Source organism: Callithrix jacchus, chromosome 3 (assembly GCF_049354715.1).
Source record: "Callithrix jacchus isolate 240 chromosome 3, calJac240_pri, whole genome shotgun sequence".
Lineage (NCBI taxonomy): Eukaryota > Metazoa > Chordata > Mammalia > Primates > Cebidae > Callithrix > Callithrix jacchus.
Window position 1 is genome coordinate 94,765,845 of NC_133504.1, and position 20,108 is coordinate 94,785,952.

The 20,108-nt window shown below is 38.1% G+C and overlaps 1 protein-coding gene across 4 annotated transcripts in view; it reads right to left on the minus strand.

Annotated features, from left to right (window-relative positions):
• NFKB1 (nuclear factor kappa B subunit 1) overlaps nucleotides 1–20,108 on the minus strand; it is a 125,695-nt gene that overhangs the window by 46,840 nt on the left and 58,747 nt on the right. For all 4 annotated transcript variants that reach the window (XM_078366769.1, XM_008992920.5, XM_078366768.1 and 1 more), the window contains exon 6: nucleotides 7,160–7,308. In XM_078366769.1, coding sequence (XP_078222895.1) covers nucleotides 7,160–7,308 — 149 coding nt within the window. The remainder of the gene's footprint in view (nucleotides 1–7,159; nucleotides 7,309–20,108) is intronic.

Below are 20,108 nucleotides of genomic sequence, written 5' to 3' on the forward strand. Positions count from 1 at the left end.
TGAAATATATAATTACACTCACCAAATGGAAAAACAAAGACTATAAATGGCTACATGTCAGGTTAAATTGGGTTTTACTACCAAATGAGTCTGTGATAAACTTGGAAGAACGTTTTGGTTTTCAGAGCTTATTGGACTTCCAAACTGTGATTAAGGGAGTGGGAGCATGTGTCTGTATGTCTTAATAAGGGAGCCTTACTGGGTTCATTTTGAAATATTTTCTGTGGGACTTGTATTAAAAAAATTTCAAAATTCAAAATATAATCCTAACATTTATTAAGAATAAGAGTAGTATTATATTTGGAGTGATTATTTTCCTTTTGAATCATCCTTCGATTTCTGAATGGGATTTAAAGTCAACCTGGAATCTCATGTTCTCCTACATTATCTGTAAGGTTAAAATTATTTATGATCACTAGAGTTGTCATCTAAGGACACACGTAAACAGGGATGGAGAATCTTGTATCTCATGAAGGCTACATATCTATAAAACAAAATATGTCGATAAGCTTAAAAAGCAATTAAAGGGATTTATAAGAAAACATATAAAATGTTTCATTCACTTCTGAAATTAAAGTACATGAAACAAGTCTATTGTTATATTGTATTCAATAAACAATATAACAGACAAAAAAGGACTTTATCAAGGAGATCATTCATTCATTCAACAAATATTTATGAAAATCCTTGTGTGTGCCAGGAAATATCATAGATGTTTTTGTCAGCAATAAAAGAAGCTCTACCTTCACTGAATTTATATGCTATTATGACAACAGAGAAGAAACAAAGAAGTAAATTATATAATACAATTTAGAAGGCAGTAAGTGTTATCCAGAAAAATAAGGTAGGAATGAGGAACAGGAGCGGTAGTAGAAAAAAGCGTAACATTTTAAAATAGGGAGAGGTCAGGAAGGACACTCAGTGAAAAGATGACAACTGAGAAAAAATTTAAGGAAGCGACGGGGAAGACATGAATATATGAAAGAAGAGTGTGGCAAAAGGAACAGCAAGTGCCAAATTCCTGTGGTAGGACCACACTGGTGTTTTCAAAACACAACAAAGGCAAGGAGGTCAATGCAGTTGGAGTGAAATGAGCAAGTTGTCAGAAGCGTGAGAGTTCAGAGAGGTAAGCAGGGGGCCAGATCCTTTAAAGCCGTGTAAGCTTTTCTAAGGACTTTTTCATTTGGCTTTTACTCAGAACGAAAGAAAACATTAGTAGAGGAAAGAGAGAGATCATGACAACTGGACTGAAGGAAATAAAGAACAAGCTAACGGGAGAAGGTCAGAAAAACTAGGGAAGAAAATAGGAGTTACAAGGCAGAATGAAATGAGCACTCATACCAGATGCCCAGAGACAGAGTAAGTCATGTGTCCAGGAGGATGAAAAAAGAAAAGAAAATATACCACTAGAATATAAGCTCTTTGAAGGCAGAGATTCCCAGTGCCTGACATAAGGGTGTTTAATAAGTACCTGTTGATAACTGAATGCATGAATCAATACAGCACAGAAGAATAGGCAACATGACATACTTATATGCATAGAAGCATAGGCAGTGTTTCAGAAACAATACTTCTATCTTTTGGCCCTTTCATCCTTACTCCATACAGAACTTCCCTAACTGCAGGAAAATTGGGTTATCTCCTTGGTAGTAGCAATGATAAACATCTGTGTAACACCTTACACTTTACTGTCTGTAATGTGCTTTCCATGTATATTGCCAAATTTAGTCCCTGTGAGAAAAACATCATTCTTATTAGTTTATTATGTGAATAATGAAGGATTTACTCTGGTTAACAAACAAAACAGTACAGGAGTCAGTCTTCTGCTTCAGGTAACGATAGAGTAAAACAGATTGGATTGAACCATAAATATCTAAAATACAAAAAGAAATGGTTTTCAGACTAGAAAACAGGCAGCAGAGAACAGTAACCTTTATGAAAAAAGAAATAAGGTGAATCCGCGTAATTACTCTGACTTAATGCCTAGAGAGTCCCAGGCTGTAGCACAGGAAGGAGGAATCCCAACAGAGCCTGGTAATCGCCAAGGTTGAGGAGACACAATTAAACATGGGAGGAATCCAAGGAGGCAAAAACTCACAAGCAGAGCACGAGAGAGAAAGAAACTGCACACAGACATACACTCAGAGACCCACTGGAGTCTTCAGCCAAATGCTGTGTGTGGGGAAAGTACTTTCTGAATTAAAGGCTTAGTAATGATGTCAAATTAACAAGTGTAAGTCTAGAAAGGATCAAACTGTTCCCAAATATAACTTCATCTCAATCCTCAAAAATATTTAAAGGTTTACAATAAATAAATAAATAAATAAAAGGGGAAATCTGGGACTCAACAATACCAAATTCAAAATATCTGGCATCCCATAAACTACCAGGAAGATCATATGATCAGAAAAGGAAGGAAACATTGGAATGTCAAGGAGAAACATGACAGATATAAAAAAAAGACCACAAACCTATAGAAATGAAAACTACAATGTCTAAGAAGAAAAAATAAGCTAGATGGAATTAAGAACATATTAGACACTACAGACAAAAATATTGGTGAACTTGCAGGCACAGTAATAAAACTATTCAAAATGAAACACAGAGAAAAAAGATGAAATAACCATCAGAGAGCTGTGGGACAACTTCAAATAGCCAAATATATGTGCAATTGGGGTTCCAGAAGAAGATGAAGAAGAGTGGACAGAAAAAATATTTGAAAAAATAATGGCTAAAAAGTTTTAAAACTTAATAAAAATATAAACCCAGAGATCCAAGGAGCTCAATGAATCCGAAGTACAAGAAACATGAAGGAAACGACACTAATATCCATCATAATAAAATTGCTTAAAACAAGTGAGGAAGAGAAATCTGAAAAGCTGCTAGAGAAAAAAAATTATGTACAGAGGAACAAAGATAAGATTGACAGGTGACTTCTTGGAAAGTTAGAAGACAGTGGAACAACATAGTTTAAGGATGCAAAAGAATAATATTGTCAACTTAGAACTCTTTTTTTTGAGATGGAGTTTCTCTCGTTGCTCAGGCTGGAGTGCAATGTTGTGATCTTGGCTCACCACAACCTCCACCTCCACCTCCCAGATTCAAGTGATTCTCCTGCCTCAACCTCCCAAGTAGCTGGTATTACAGGCACATGCCCCCACTCCCGGCTAATTTTTTTTGTTTTAGTAGAGACAGGTTATCTCCATGTTGGTCAGACTGGTCTCGAACTCCTGACCTCAAATGATCCACCTGCCTCGGCCTCCCAAAGTACTGGGATTACAAGCATGAACCACCGTGCCTGGCCTGTCAACCTAGAATTCTATACTCTTCAAAATATCTTTGAAAAACAAAAATAAGATAAAAAAAAAACTGTGGAGACATACACCTACTGAAAGAATTCATCAGCATCAGATCAGCAGTGTAATAAAAGGAAGTGCCTCAAGCAGAAGAAAATGCTATCAGATAGAAATCTTGACCTATGAAACAGAATGAAGAGCACTGCAAATGATAGATATGTGGTTAAATATAAACTACGTTTTCCTGATTTAAAAATAATCTTTATTTTTAAAGACTTGGTTTTTTAAAAGGTAATTGTTTAAAAGACATTTTTCAAAAGAAGATACACATGCCACCAACAAACATATGGAAAAACCTCAATATCAGTGATCACTAGAGAAATGCACATTAAAACCACAATGAGATACCACCTTACACCTGTCAGAATGGCTTTTATTAAAAAGTCAAAAGATAACAGATGCTGCCAAGGTTGTGGAGAAAAGGGTATGCATATACACTGCTGGTGGGAGTGTAAATTGTTCAACCATTGTGGAAAGCAGTGTGGTGACTTTTCAAAGAGCTAAAAACAGAACTACCATTTGACCCAGTAATCCCACTGTTGGGTATATATATACTCAAAAGAACATAAGTCAGTCTACCATAAAGACACATGCATGCGAACATTCATTGCAATACTATCCACAATAGCAAAAACATGGAATCAACCTAAATTCCCCATCAACAACATAATAAAGAAAGTGTGGTACATATACACCATGGAATACTATGCAGCCATAAAAAAGAACAAGATCATGTCCTTTGTGGGAACATAGATGGAACTGGAGGCCATTGTCCTTAGCAAACTAATGCAGGAACAGAAAAATACCGCATGTTGTCACTTGTAAGTGCGAGCTAAATGATGAGAATTCACAGACATAAAGAGGGGGAAAACAGACACTGAAGAAGGCCTTCTCTCTTCTCTGTATTTTTATATTTACATATCTATTTCTAGTGCTTACCAGTTGGTATATTCTATATATATTAATTGGAAAAAAAATTCCCCATCTCTAAATCAGAGCTCCCAGAAAGCAGAGAGTGTGTGGTGATTACTGGTGAGGGAATTTGGACTAATGCAAAATCAAGGAACACAGATATTTTCCATGGAATAAAAATATCGAAGAACTATCCCCTACAGCAATCAAACCTATAATCAAGACTTGGTTATTTAAAACATGAATATTTATAATATAGATGAAATACTTTTGAAAATAGAAACTAAGTTTATTAAGAATTCATACTGAGAGAAAGGTGAAGATAAATAGTCCAAAGAAAGTAATTCTTTTGGTTTCAACAATTTAAAAGTTATCTTCTCATTGCCATTTTTTAGATGTCTTTTATGGTGTGGTGGACTAGTGCCCTGCCTGTGAATCTACATGCTTTGCCTAATCTGTATTATTGAAAACAGGTTATCTTAGCTTCGTTTCTGGTATTGACAAGTCATAGTTTTGTCTATCTTCCTAAGTTGCTCTATGTGATACTCTTATCTACAAGTCAGAACCAAATACTAATAATCAATGTCATACCATAAATATGTACCTGGCAAGTTTGCTCATGTTATTTTATAACATTACCTAATGTTAGTTCGGTCTAGAATTCTGGAGATGTAAAGGGCCTAAAGATAAGATTCTGTACTGAAACTGTCTCATTTTATGAGGGAAGACATTAAGGTCCCCAAGAAGTCATGTGACTTGCCCTCAGTCCTCTGTTGAGAGTGACAGTAATAGGAAAACAAGTCTGGTTTCCAGAATGCTAGCATGACGTTCTTTCTACATAAATGCAGTAAGTTTTGACATTGAAAACCTTAAAAATGTTTATATATAGAAAGATAGAAACAAATGAATTATGAAGGAAATAGTGTATTTTGGGAAACATTGTAAGCAAAAATTTCTCAGCTAAAAATCAAATTCCAAAGTGAGTACCGACTTTCATAGAAAACTCTAAACACAAAAGCCTACTGAGTCTATTGTGACTCTCAAGTGACAACTTGATCAAATTTCTCACTGAAAATTTGTATAGGGTTAGAAAACCTCACTGCACTACAACCAGACATCATAATGATCAAACTCTGGAGTTGAGATGCTCAAAATGTTTGTTGAATGAATGACTGACTGACTGACTGACTAACTCAATGAATGAATGAATGAATGAATGATGAGTTCTCCCAACTACTGAGCCTACATCCCACTGCACTACAAGAGTGAAAGAATTCCTCACTTTCCTTAGAGACAATTTACCTCTATTCCTGCTCTAAAGCCTCAAATTAAATAACCATTAATTCATTCTAAAATCCTGAAAGATTACTAAACCAAACCATAGAAACACCAAATTACAGACAACATATTAAAGGTTTTATAATAACAAATATTAGTAAAAGACTTTAAAATTTCCTCTAAAGGATATGATTATAATACAGCTTAAACAAGACCAAAGAAAATAAACACTTCAAACTGACAGAAGCCCAAGTGATCAATTAATCTAAAACTGTGACAATTACCCTGCATTTCAAAGCTCTCCTAGGTCAGTCAGGAACTGGAAGAGTATTCCACAACACATGATGAACAAACTGTGACATACAACAGGAAACCTGCCAGTCTTTCAAGAGGATGTTAAAACAAGTTTATATAAAGCACACTTGAATTTTTCAAATCAATTTAAGCTTCTTCCTTCAATCTAGAGTCTTTTTTTTCTAACATCAAAAGAATCTGATTTTAGTGACTTAAAGCTCTCTTGCTAGGTTTTTCACACTTAAATATGTTTACAGTCAAACAAAGAAATACCTAGGAACATGAAAGCACAACCTCCAAAATAACAACCAACTTGAAACCTGATCGGAATTCAAAGCCTGAAATGCAATCATCAGCTTAATTATATTTGATTTAAACAATTCATTTGAGTGAATAATCCAGATTAACTGGGATTTTAGCATAAACTATTTAAACCAGGACTGGAAAATCCTGAAAAATGTTTTTAAAAATTGAACAAAATTAATTAAAAATTTATTCTTTTGCATTTAAGGAGTCACAAAAAAAGACTTAAAATGATTTTTAGAATTACTGATTGTACATATCAGTTTATATTGTGTGTTATACTACTATTTTGTGTGCTATTTTAGTGTATTAGGAAGATGAAAATATCTACTTTTAGCACAAAAAATGTATTTTATTTAAAAACTTAATTCTTTTGGATTGAAATTACTTCTATAAAACTTCATTAAAAATTGTTTGTTTTATCTGACCAATCCTTAAATGAATGCCATTATTTTACTTATATTTCAAGCCTAACAAATGCCAAGATAAATTTGCATTGCTTGGCTTCTTATCTGTGCATACTTTCTAAGCAGCACAAGCTGAAATGATATTTATTCATTCACTTCAAGCCCCAAATATTCACACTATAAATCCACTAAAGAAATCATCAAGAATGTCAAACTATCCATAAAGTAGTGATTTCTGCTATAGCTAGGTTTCTTTAAATTTGTTCTTATCTTTATTTCTAGGAGAAGGAAAATATTAAAAGTGGCACAAATACCTTGTAGGTCAAATAACCACGTATAAGTGGTCATCCAAATTGGGCCACCTTTGAGTAGAAGAGGGTGCTATGAACAATTAGGCCAGGGCTGCAAACTGGGCTGTCTCAGGCAAATCCAGACAGGTGGTCACCTTACTTTTTGGAGTCCAAATGAGAGTACAAGTTTACATAGTTTTTTGAGGCCATCTGAGGGTCTCAGAAAGGTCCCTAATGAAAGGGGCCTATTCATTCCAAATTCCCATTTCCCATATTCTGTCTATTCCTACCTTCCATAGCATCATATGCCCCCACTTACCCGACCACCATGTCCTTGGGTCCAGCAGTTACAGTGCAGATCCCATCCTCACAGTGTTTTCCCACCAGGCTGTGAGCATGCAGGTGGGTATTTTTTCCATTTGTGACCAACTGAACAATAACCTTTGCTGGTCCCACATAGTTGCAGATCTATATAAGAAGCACAGTTTAAAAGTTAGCACATCTGACTCTCCAGCAACATGGAAAAATGTTTATGATAAGCCAGTAAGTATAAAAAGTACAATATAAAATTATTCATATACATGATTACAACCCTATTTTTAAAAGTATGTGATGAACAAATGACAGGGTGGAAATAAATGAAAATGTTAATGGTGGTGGTTTTGTGTGGTAGGAGGATACACTCCAAGAAGCAGGCCACTGAAAATACAGTACATATTGTGAAAGTTGGAGCAACACATCTTAGAGGATGCTGTGTTGTTGTGAAGCCTCCTTTCCTATTAACCAAGAATGTGCTTTCCTCTGCACCCTCATCACAATTCTTGGTCACAAAAACTGAGTAAATGATTGATAGGAAGAAAACGTGGTTGACAGAAATCAAGGGAAGAAGGGAGGTAAGCAGAAACAGTATATCCTGACTCTGTGTGAAGTGATTAGACAGAGAGTCTTGCCCAGGGACCTGGTTCTGAAGTTTGGCTATAAACACTCAAGTCTGAGGACTTGGCCTCCAGTCATCTCTTAGGATACCTGAGCCTTCTGCCCTCTCTGAGTTCTGATAATTGAGTTATATACGCTAGGGTCGTAGTAAGTTTCTTCAATTCAAAAAATGCACTCCTTAAGTACAAATCCTTAGATTTTACCCTGTTTTGATGCTGTTTAATAAAATTAGAGTTTTCTATTTAATTTATATTTTTATTGGTATGTCTTTAAAATGATGACAGCAGCAATAAAAAGGAAATAGCATTTTTAGCTCCAATAAAAAGGAGATAATGACATTTTAAGCAAAAAACACTTAGATATTTTTTTTTCTTCTTAGTCAACTAGCCCCCTACAGTAGACCAGATTCCTTCCTTGAGAAAGTGTCAAGACTAAAATCATACTAACATAACAGAAAAGACCCTTTTTTTTTTTAACCCTCTTACGTCCTATCAAGTCAGAGTCCTGTGATAAATTCAGCTGAATACTTAGAAATGCACTATAATGTCCTCAAAAGATGAACTACCATCATGGTTTGCCTAGGACTGAGGGGTTTTCTGGGACACAAGACTTTTGGAGCCAAAACCTAGATTAGTCAGTCACCCTATCTCTTTAGCTTATACAGTAATTTTTGAAGAAATGCATAACCTAAGTCCCAAATCTCTCAACTATACAATAATTTGAAACATATAATCTGTACAAGCAGCCCACAGCTTCAAACAAAGAAGAAAAAGGAAGAACATGAAGAAAATGAAGGGAGGATGGGAGGAAGGGAAGGAGGGAGGGAGAGAGGGAAGGAAGGAGGAAGGATGGGAACCACACCTGAAGATGACTCTTTGATGGAAGTCCCAATGATATAAACTTGAAGAAGAACCTAAACCTACCAATAATACTTCTTGGAAAGAGAATCCTTTTCAACCAGCCTACTTCTATAAACTTTATCAAGTGGATTCATATTTTATTGAAGTAGGGTTTGGGTAGGATTTTCTTAGTAGGGACTTTTTCCCTATCTAATATTTCATCCAAGAGTTGAAAAGCTGATCAGATTTGGTATTATTCCCCAGAGGGTTTGCAGGGAGAGAAGTTTCACTCGTCATCAGAGGATAGGCTTCCCTACAATCACCTGTGCAGCTCCACCTCAAGCCCTCTGTGCATGCACCTTGGCTAGAACTGCTACAAAGGTTTGCTTCTAAACCTTCTAACCTCCTTTTCAAGGAGGTTAGAGCCCCCAGAGCACGCCAATTACAAAGAAGGTTTCTAATTAAATTTTATTTTGACCACCTCGAAGCACAAATAAATAATTTCTTAAATACATATAACACTTGAAAAAACTCTGGGTACAGAGCTAATTATGAATTCAGTACTTTCCTTTTAACAAGCAGAAAGCCTTTGCCCTTAAATGAGGGACAGGGAATGGGAAGTTCTGGATTCACTCCTAAGCTGACTGCTGTCCCTAGATGCTGCCTATAGATTATTGATACCAGTTGTGTTTTTTGGTGTTGACATCTGAAATCAGTCTTTGTTATGATGACATAACCCACAGGGACATCTTCAGCAATAAATGAAGAGTAAAGGAACATGAAATAAACTGTGTAATTACACTTTTAAGTGACACTAGCACAGGAATGCAAGAGAGCAAGGCATGAGGTAATGTTTCATTTGGGTGAAATCAGGTAGGATTTCCACTTAAACAGGACATAATTAAAGCCCAATCACGTCAGATAATTTGCCCCTTTGATGTTGGCATTATGAGGGAATTCGTCTCTGGTACAGAAGGAAAGAGGTGTGAGGTATCCTCAAAAAGTACGCATCTACTTTTCATACTACTACTTCATGACTGAAGAGTGGCAAGAATGAGGAACTGGGTAGTCCCTGAGGTAAAGGAGCTGAACATGCTGCCAGTGACTCATGTGCTGTTGGATCCATTTGAAAGAGCCCAAGTCAGCATGGCATCATTTGGTTTTCACACAGACCACAGGGCAATGGACAGGGAGGCCCCTGGGTTTTGTGGACTTTCCAAAATACTGACTGAAAGAAGAAAACTGAAATGTGAGAAGAGAAAATAGTGATACTATTTGCAAGTTATAAGGCACATGAAGACATTGGCACTCCAACATAGGGGAGACCATGCTTCATAGGATGCCATGATGATGGAGAACTATTTGCAATCAATTCAGAAATTCATTTGTTCTAGAAAGAATTTAGTTCTTTTTATTCAGTCTCCCTTTTACTTCTTTGAATAGTGGTTCCTTTGAAAATTAATTTTATAGAGAGCAACTGTGTCTTTTAGGTTTTTTCAATGAGTCTGAACATTGCCAGCTCTTACTCAACATTAAGAGTTAAGCTTTTGGGGCCAGGTACGGTGGCTCAAGCCTGTAATCCCAGCACTTTGGGAGGCCGAGGCAGGTGGATCACAAGGTCAAGAGATCGAGACCATCCTGGTCAACATGGTGAAACCCCGTCTCTACTAAAAATATAAAAAATTAGCTGGGCATGGTGGCGTGTGCCTGTAATCCCAGCTACTCGGGAGGCTGAGGCAGGAGAATTGTCTGAACCCAGGAGGCGGAGGTTGCGGTGAGCCGAGATCGCGCCATTGCACTCCAGCCTGGGTAACAAGAGCGAAACTCCGTCTCAAAAAAAAAAAAAAAAAAAAAGTTATGCTTTTGGGTCGGGTACGGTGGCTCACACCTGTAATCATAGCACTTTGGGAGGTCGAGATGGGTAGATCACCTGAGGTCAGGCGTTTGAGACCAGCCTGGCCAATATGGTGAAACTCTGTCTCTATTAAAAATACAAAATATTAGCCAGGCGTGGTCGTGGGCATCTGTAATCCCAGCTACTCAAGAGGCTGAGGCAGGATAATCACTTGAACCTGGGAGGTGGAGGTTGCAGTGAGCCAAGATTGAGCCACTGAACTCCAGCCTGGGTGACAGAGGGAGACTCCAGCCAAAAAAAAAGTTTTCAATTAAAGCCAAGGAGATAAAAGTAACAAAACTGAGTAATCAACTACCCAGGGACACTGTAAGAGCCTGGACATTAGGAGTATACTAGCTGTGCTTGAAGATGGTTCCCCATTTAGTGGTTGTGTGACTTTGGGCACTGCTCAGTTTCCTCATCTGTTAAAAAGGGGTAAAAAGGGGATAATAATAGTATTTCAAAGGGTTGTTGTGAGGCCTAAATACAGTAACACAGGTAAAACCTTTACAACAATGCCAAGCAAATAACAGCAGTTTAAAAGCATTGTCTTGTTTATTAATTCATTACTGTAAGGTACTTTTCCACCTAGAGATCTTTAAACAATATGACTGTCCTGGGATTATTTTTTTTAAGTTCTATCTAAAGCAGGTGGCTGGAATAAACGACTGATTTAGGTCACTTCTATTTCTAGGGTAAATCTTTTTGCGTGCCATATTTTATTGGACCTTGTTAATTTTCCAGTAATAATTGTTATTACAGTAACAGCTGTCATTCTTGGAGATACCCAGGACTTGGCATTCTTATGAAATTTAAGACTTTCTTCCAGGACCTTTATGACACAATACCTACTGCTGACCACAGGCTGGATCTGCTTTTTGAATAGGATGTAGAAACCAAGGGTCTCAGATAATACCAATCTTAGTCAAATTATCTCTCATTATTTAAAACAATTCTGTCATGTTGGGGCAAAGTATGTGCTGCTGCTTCAAAGGTGGTTACAATATGTAGTCTAGAATTTTCTAGGAATCAGGATTTGAAATGTCCACTTTACTCTTTGGGTAACTTCGGCCAAATCACTTTGGCAGAATGCAGAGTTAACATGAATGTAAAAGGGGACACATGAAGTAGTCCTTTTCTGCTTAGCTTTTCTTGTGAAATGATGATGATGATCATCATGATGAGAACAAGAGGAGGGGAAAAATGCACAATTTCTAAATGGAAATCTATCCTGACTTCACGTGTGCACCTCGCTTTGTCCTCTACTGCATTAAGCAGAAGAACAATGTGGTAAAGTCTAGGAAGTCTGAAGCCAGGCTGCCAGGCTCAAGACCTGCTGATGCCACTTAGCTGTATCAACAGGCAAAGATGGTTAACATCTCTGTCTTTAAAGTTAAAAGGAATAATACACTTAATTTCATAGGATTGTTTTTAGGATTAAATGAGTTAATGCAGTGCTTGGCACTTAATGTGATTAGTGACCCAAATATAAATCTTCTCTCCCACCTAGGCTATTATCTCTCTAATAACCAAAATTTGTCTATTCAGTGAGTTTTTAAAGCCCCTCCTAAGTTCTACGCACTGTAGTAAATTAGGGGATGAAGCGATGCATGATAAATGCATGGAGAATTAAAGAGTGTGACTGACACCAATCGAATAATCTCTCACAAATAAATGTAAAAGTGTAACTGAGAAGAGCTACAAAAAAGATATATAAGAAGAACTTGAGTGGGTCAGGAAATTAGAAAAAGCTTCTTGAGGGAGCACTGAGGGTGGAGATCTAAAAGAAGGCCAGGAGTTTAACCAGGGAGGGGGTAGGTGAGGCCAAGGGGCTTAGGGAGCCTTCCTGGCAGGAGAAACAGCACATGCAAAGGCTCTGTGCTGAGTCCTACTCAGGACCTCGGACCTACCCATTACCACATCTCAGGATTTTCTTCAAGTGTACAACTCTCAGGTTGTTCCTTCGCTTCCCTATCAAGAAGCACCCATTTTTCAAGAGAAAGACCTAAACGTGAATCTCCCATGACACCCTCCTCATCACCTTAGGCCACAAGGCTCCACCACTGCTTCCTTTTTTGAAACGTGATTGGAAGGGATAAGGCAGGAAAATCACATGCAACCTACTGCAATATGAAGACAGGGTTTAGTAACTAAAGGATTACTGTCATACTTCTCTTGCTTGTTAAATTCCCAGCGCCTATACAGCTACACTTCCTAGTTTACTGTGTTTTATGGAACATGGTAACTCAGACAATCCCACAGCAGCCCTGTGGGGTCAGAGGTGATACCCCATTCCACAGCTGGAGGAACTGGGGCTCAGATAAAAGTAAGTGGCCATGGTTCCTATAAATGGAATGAGCGGGCAATCCCTGAGCTTTGGTTTGTCCACCTCTACAAACTATTCACATTTCCCATTGCTCCGTGCTACGATGTGACATGGTCATTTTTTCTCGTGTGTGTGTGCAGTCTCCTCAGTGTTTTATAGCTCTACTTTGCCTAGACAGTGTTGGTAGATGACAGTTATTCCTAAACACTTTGTTTGTTTGGCTTTGCTGGTATGTGTTGTGAGGAGGGAGTTCTCAGGAATGGTTATAAGAAGTAGCAGAAGTGTACTTGTCCCCTTGCAAAGCTCCTTTATAAAATCATGCCACAAACATGCAACCATGTATTCATAAAAACCTTTTCTGTGAGGCTGCAAGTAACAAAAAGAAGGAAAGAAAGAAAGAGAAGAACACTATTTTAGTAATATTTCTTCTCTCAGGCATGAAAAACAGATGTTACTGTTTATTACTTGTTGAACAACCAGGAAGGACAGAATGACCTTTAGCAAATAAGATAGTACAGAACCATGTCCAACACAGTTTCTGGCATAAAAAGATGCTTAGTAAAATTAGTCTCTTCCTTCTCCATTATGCAAGAGATTTCAAGTTGATCCAGTCCTCCTAGCTCTGTGGCCTTACACAAATTAGACAACCTCTCTGAGTCTTGAGCTCCACATCTACACAGTGGGCTAATCACATGACTTCAGAGAACTGTCGTGAGGACTATGCCGTGCCTGGCACATGGTAGGTACTATTAAAGTGCCAGTTTCTTTCCTTCCCTATTATTTGTAAAGACCCCCTGGGCTTCTGAAAGTCCCTGTGAGGGAGGCAGAATTGACACTATCACCCCTATTTTACATATAAAAAAACAGAAGTTCAAACAGATGAAGTGACAGAGTGATATAAATCAAAGTCACACAGCCAAGACAAAGAGAACCCTGGAATTCACTCCAAGTCCTCTGAATATAAATGTGGTATTCTTAGTAAGGTAGGGGATGGCATGAAAAAAATCCTCTTTGACCCACTGTTGAGGACATGTTGTTGTTGTTGTTGTTGTTATCCAGCAGTACTCATGAATTTGCATTGATTCACTGACATTCTTTCACCTTGTTTAGTGCCCTTTTTGAATGACCAAAAGCATATATGGCTCATGATATCAGGCTGAGATTAGAAGAGCAAACTGCCATTTGACATAATAAATAAGCTAAGAAGTTCTCATCATTCACACAGAGAAGACAAAATCTCTATGTGTAACTCTGCTCTGTAAGTTTTATCTTTCCCTCATACTTTGACTTAGGGTTTCCTTTTTTGTTATATTTTAATTTTTCGTTTTAGCACATCAGATATAGCTGCTTACAAATCATGCTTCTTTCCAGGAAGGAAGTAATAACACTATTGCTAACTCCAAGAATTGCTGGGAACCTGTATCTCAACAGGTGTCATTACATCATTAGCAAATTACAAATAAATCTTTATATGTATATGGCCTAATCATTCATCATTGCAAAAGAATATGGGAAGGGGAAAGTTTGTGATTTATGAATGCATTGTCTTACAAAATGTTCATGTATAAGTCATTTATTTTTTTGCTAGTTGGGTGGATTTTTAAATGGAAATAATGTATAAAATACAGGTTTTCTAGTGCCATTTCTTTCATATTTCTTTTCCTTTTTTTTTTTTGGGAGGTAGGGACAGGGTCTTGCTCTGCCATTCAGGCTGGAGTACACTGGTGTGATCATGGCTAACTTAACCTCCCGGGCTCAAGCAATCTTCCTGCCTTAGCCTCCTAGGTAGCTAGGACTACAGGTGCATGCCACCACACCTGGTTAAATTCTGTTTTTCTTTTTCACAGAGACAGAGTCTTGCTATGTTGCCCAGGCTGGCCTTGAACTCCTGATCTCAAGGGATCTTCCTACCTAAGCCTCCCAAAGTGCTGGGATTATGGGCATGAGCCACTGTGCCTGGCCTCTTTTCTGTATTTCTTACTCTCTTTACTGTACTACATGTGTTCTCAAATTCTTCTTCAAAATATAATATATATAATATTCAGATCTTCAAAAAATATCCTTTATCTGATCACCTCTCACCATCTTCACTGCTACTCCCTTGGTTTCCAGCCACTACCAGCTGTCTCCCAAGCTTTTGCTCCTATGTTTCCTCTGCTTGTCCTGTCTCCCCCTGGCTTATTTTCCTGAGTGATCCTGTTCAAGTCATGTCATGCCATGTCTTACCGCTCCTCCTTCACTCAAAACCCTCCAAAAGTGAAAATTGTTAAAGCTGAGTGATTAGTGCAAAGGGACTCATTATACTGTTCTGTGTATGTATATAATTAAATTTTTCTGTTAAGAAGTTAAAAACCTTTAATGTCTCTCCATATTAAAAGACAAAATCGCTATAATGGCTTACAAAGCCCTAGGCAATTTGACCATCTCATGTCCTCTCTGTCCTTTTTCTTCTTACTCCTATGCAGCCACATCAGTTTCTCACTGTTCTTGAACTTGCCAGGTGAGCAGTCTTCTAAAGCTTTTACACTTTCTATGTCTTCTGCCTAGAACACCCTTTCCAGGGACATCTGTATATCTGTGTATTTCTTACCTGCTTTCAGGCTTTACATAATTGCTATCTCTCAAGGTGGCCTTCACTGACCGCCCTACCCCTACCAAAACTTTTATCCCCAAATCCCTTGCTCCTTTCTCTGCTTAATTTTTCTATAGACATTAATTACCATCTAGTAACTAAACATTTCATGTATCTTGTTTATTGCCTCTCTTTGAATGGAGGCTTAGAGTGGGGAAGCTGGACATGGTAGTGTGCACCTGTAGTTGCAGCTACTTGGGAGCCTGAGGCAGGAGAGTCCAGAAGCTCAAGGCTGCATTGGGCTATGATTGCACCACTGTACTCCAGCCTGGGAAACAGGTTGAGACCCTGTCTCTTAAAAAAAATGAAATAAAAACAGTGAGGATATTGATTTCTTCTCTGTTGTATCCTCAGTGCTTGAAATAATGCTTGTCATACCGTGGGCATTCGATAATTAATACACCAATGAACGTATAATTAAATAATTATGATAAAAGATTATTTACGGAAGGCAATTACTAAAATATAAAGAGTTATGTTAGGTGGTGGGTGGTGGGTGAAGACTGGAGATAACTCTATTCTTTCTTTGGTATTTTGTCTTTTAAAAAAATGGCTAATGGAACACTATGCAGAAATAGAACAAGATCACGTCCTTTGTAGGGACATGGATGGAGCTCGAGGTCATTATTCTTAGCAAACTAACATGAGAACAGAAAACTTATATTACAGATACTGCATGTTCTCACTTATAATTGGGAGCTAAATGATGAGAACATATTGCCACATAGAACACCACACACTGGGGCCTATCAAAGGGTGGAGGGTGGGAGGGCAGAGGATCAGGAAAAACTACTAATGAATACTAGGCTTAATACCTGAGTAATGAAATAATCAGTACAACAAACCCCCATGACACATGTCTACCTATGTAACAAAACTGCACATCCTGCACACATACCTCTGAACTTAAAAGTTAAAAAAAAAAGGCTAGATACTAATGTGACATCTCTATAGGCTATTTAAATTAGAATATGATTACTACATACCAGAGCAGAACACTTGCCTCAGTTGGAGGCAGGGTTTCTGGCTGGGGGCTCTGGTTGCTGCACTGGCCCTACAGTATTTGGCAACAGGAAGCTAACCACTAAGAGGTAGGAATTCTGCCAGCTGTGGGAAAGTGAAGGGGAGGCAACTCTTGAATTATCACCTTGGAAAACTAAGGCAGCAATTCGTCCCTCAAATTCCAAATTGTACTTCTCCCTTCCTACCCTAACTGCTGTTGCCCATTAGGCACTTTCTCTTTTGTACTGATGAGTCTTGGCACCTGACTCAAATATTTCTTCTATGCTTCATTTTGTTATTTCCTTTAGGGATCCAGGATTTGCATTTCTGGTCCACCTCAATTTCACGGTATTACTACTCAAATAAGAGGGCCCTTCTTTGATGTTCACTGTGGTGATGGACAGGAACATCAATCCCACAGGACTTTATCATGATGTAGTGCAGGGGTACACCTCCAAGATCTCAAACTAGTGGTGTATCTTTCTATAAAGAGCACAGGCTTTGGAGCAAGACACACTTGCCTCTGAATCTGGGCTCCCATGACCATCTGGGGGACTCTAAGAGAGTTACTTATTTTTACTTGTTTTCTCTTTAGTAAAATGTGAATACAAATACAGAATGTCTAAACTTTCAAGAGGATTAAAGGAGGTGAACATACAGTTTTTGCTATATCAAAAGCACAAAGTAAACGAGAGCAATTCTTGTTTCTTCCTTTCTTCCTTAAGCAGATATCTGCAGTTGAGATTCTCTCTGACTTTAATGAGAAGGCAGAAGTCATTACGAGCAAGTTCTTCATTCTCTCTTCTCCTTACTATTACTGATGCTCAAAACATCCCAGTTACTTCACACATCCTCTCCTGATTCAGAGAAACATATTTGTTCCCTTTTCCAGGGCTAATCATTCTGTTCTTACTCTTAATGTTTATTCCTGATCGCCTTGAATTACCCTTCTCTTTCTCTCTCTAGAGGATCCTTTCCCTTGTCTACAGATGTACACTGCTTTTCTTCCTTGTTCTAAAAAAAAAAAGCCCATTCTGGATAATGATGATGACAACTGCAAAGGTTAACATTTATTGAAACCTATGGGCCCGGCATGACACCAAGAAATATTGAATGATTCCTTCATTTGATCTTCTCTACAATCCAATAAGAAAGGTTCTTAAGAGGAACTGACACCTGTTTGAATGCCATTCTATTTCTCCCTACCAAGTACCTAAGAAAATCTCTAATTACTAATGCTGAACCACCACCACTCAATCTGAGGCCCTTTGCAAAGGTAAGTAATCCCCCATCCATCATATGAAAAAGAGTGTAATGGTCATGACAGATTCTGTTTCCAAACCCACTATCCATTTCTTATTCTTCACCCCGACTTGACCTCTTTGGGAATGGAATATGTTACCATTCCCTCCTCGAAACTCTTCCCCCAACTGCTCATTTCACTGGCGGCTTTTACTTAGGCACTCTTCTTCCTCCTTAAAGAGATGTTTCAGAAGAGATCGATACTTGGTTCATTTCTTATCACGATCACTCCCTTGACATTATTATCAAGTCTCCTGGACTTAAATGTCTACTCCATTCAGATGATAGCTAAGTTTAAATCTCATTTTCTCATCTTCTTTTTAAGCATGTGCAATATTTCCAGCTGTTTGTAGGGTATCTTCCTGTCCTCAATAGCTTTACAGCTCAATGTGCCCAAGACTTAATCACCTTTCTTCTCAATGCTACTCCGCCTCCTGGAAACGGAAATAGTAATGCTGCCTTCTAAAAAATTGCAGCAAAATCCTCTTATCATCTTGGATTCCTCTCTGTCTCTTGTCTTTTACATTTAACCAGTTGCCAAATTTCAGATGAATACCACCCTGAAACCTCAGTATTTGTCCCTTTCCTCCATTCTCATTCCTTAATTTATCTATCTTAGCTTGAACTCTTAGTTTAGCTCATGAAGAATCGCTGCAATGCTTCCAGATGGTGTCTCTGGGCCTTTCCCTTCCAATATCTGTTAGCAGATTGCTACCAGATTTGTAGTCGTAAAGCACAATGCTGCTTTATCATTCCTGTATAAAATTTCTATTGCTTACCCATTTTCTAAAAACAAACAGTTTACATTTCTGCACGATTTGGCCTTATCTCATCTCTCCAGCCTTATTACCACTCTTGCCTTCCATGTGCTCTTCATTCCAGCAGAATTATTTACTATCCTCCATTCGATCTCAGTTATTTCTGCTTCTGAGCCTTTGCTGCTGATTTTTCTGCTGTGCTGTTTTCTCTATGCTTTCATACATCCCTCCCTTGAATCCTTCCATAATCATCCCAACTAGCTGACTCTTAGACATTTATCTTTATATTAGAGCAATTAGGTCATTTATTCTTTCATTCAAAAATTATGTTGTTCAACAATTTCTACATGGCAGCCACAGGTACTGGTTATGCAATGGCAATTCACGTATTTAAAGGCATATCTTAGTCTCTCTATAAAATGGATTGTTCCCTGAGGACAAAGGCACTATTCTGTTTTTCCAACCCCTAGAAAAGAACCAGTACCTACTTAATCAATATTTGTTAAAAGAGCCAGTGAATAAATAAATCATTGTCTCCAGGATACACTGAAAAAGGAGGGATCAGAAAAGTAGTCTTCCCAGGCAAAATTAGAAAAGGTTGAGGACAGCGGGGCCTGACAGGCTATCCTACTGTTGAATGGTTACTGTCCTATGACAGGGTTCATCTCCTTAATCTAACTATGAGGAATCCCTGAGGAGTTTCTGCAAAGTCTGAGCAAAAGTTAAGTATATGAAGCCAATTAACTTGTGGAATTTTACTAACTGCTCTGCTTGAAACCACAGTTAGGAACACCTAACCCTGGCAATATTCTTATTTCTAAGAGGATTATTTTTTGAAGACCTTATACTCCCTTATGATTTTCCACTTCGAGAAACAATTTTCATTTACAGAGACACTGGCTGCAGAGACGCTAAAACATCTTAAATTGTTATAAATTTACCTCTCGGGTATTAATAGAATTCAACCTCAAGACACAGTTTTCCTATTGTGTGGGGGCTTGGCCAAGGAGACAGATAATTGTCAAGGGTTGGTTCTAGGTAAAGCCAGAAGTGAGACTGAGAGGCCACGCACTGGCCTGGCTGCAGGCCCTGTGTGATCTCATATTCACCACTGGCAGGCGAGACTCGAGGCGAGATCTCATATTCACCACTGGCAAGGCAGCTGCACGAGGAGGGCTTTCCCCACCAGCATCCTAGAGACATGCTGTCACTCCCACTAACTTCACAGCGTCAGTTTATGCTTCAAAGTCACTGAAAAATATCCCAGGAGTGCAAAAATAAGAAACATTAAACTCCCCAAAGTTGTCATTTAAGTATGATTCCGCTTGGAGAAAACAACAGGGATGACAGCACAGTTTATAGACAGTCTAAATAAACTGTGCTTAATATAAATGTCTCAAAATTCTCAAATTTGAGAATATTCAAGATTTTCATTTTGGTATAATAGAAGAATGTTCTCTATTATGCCAAATACATTTGTATCAGACACATCTTTTCCTGAAAGTGGCATATTAAGCTTACCTTTCTCAAAAATACTTATTCATTTATTTAGAGGCCTGGCCTGAAGTCTGCAAATTTT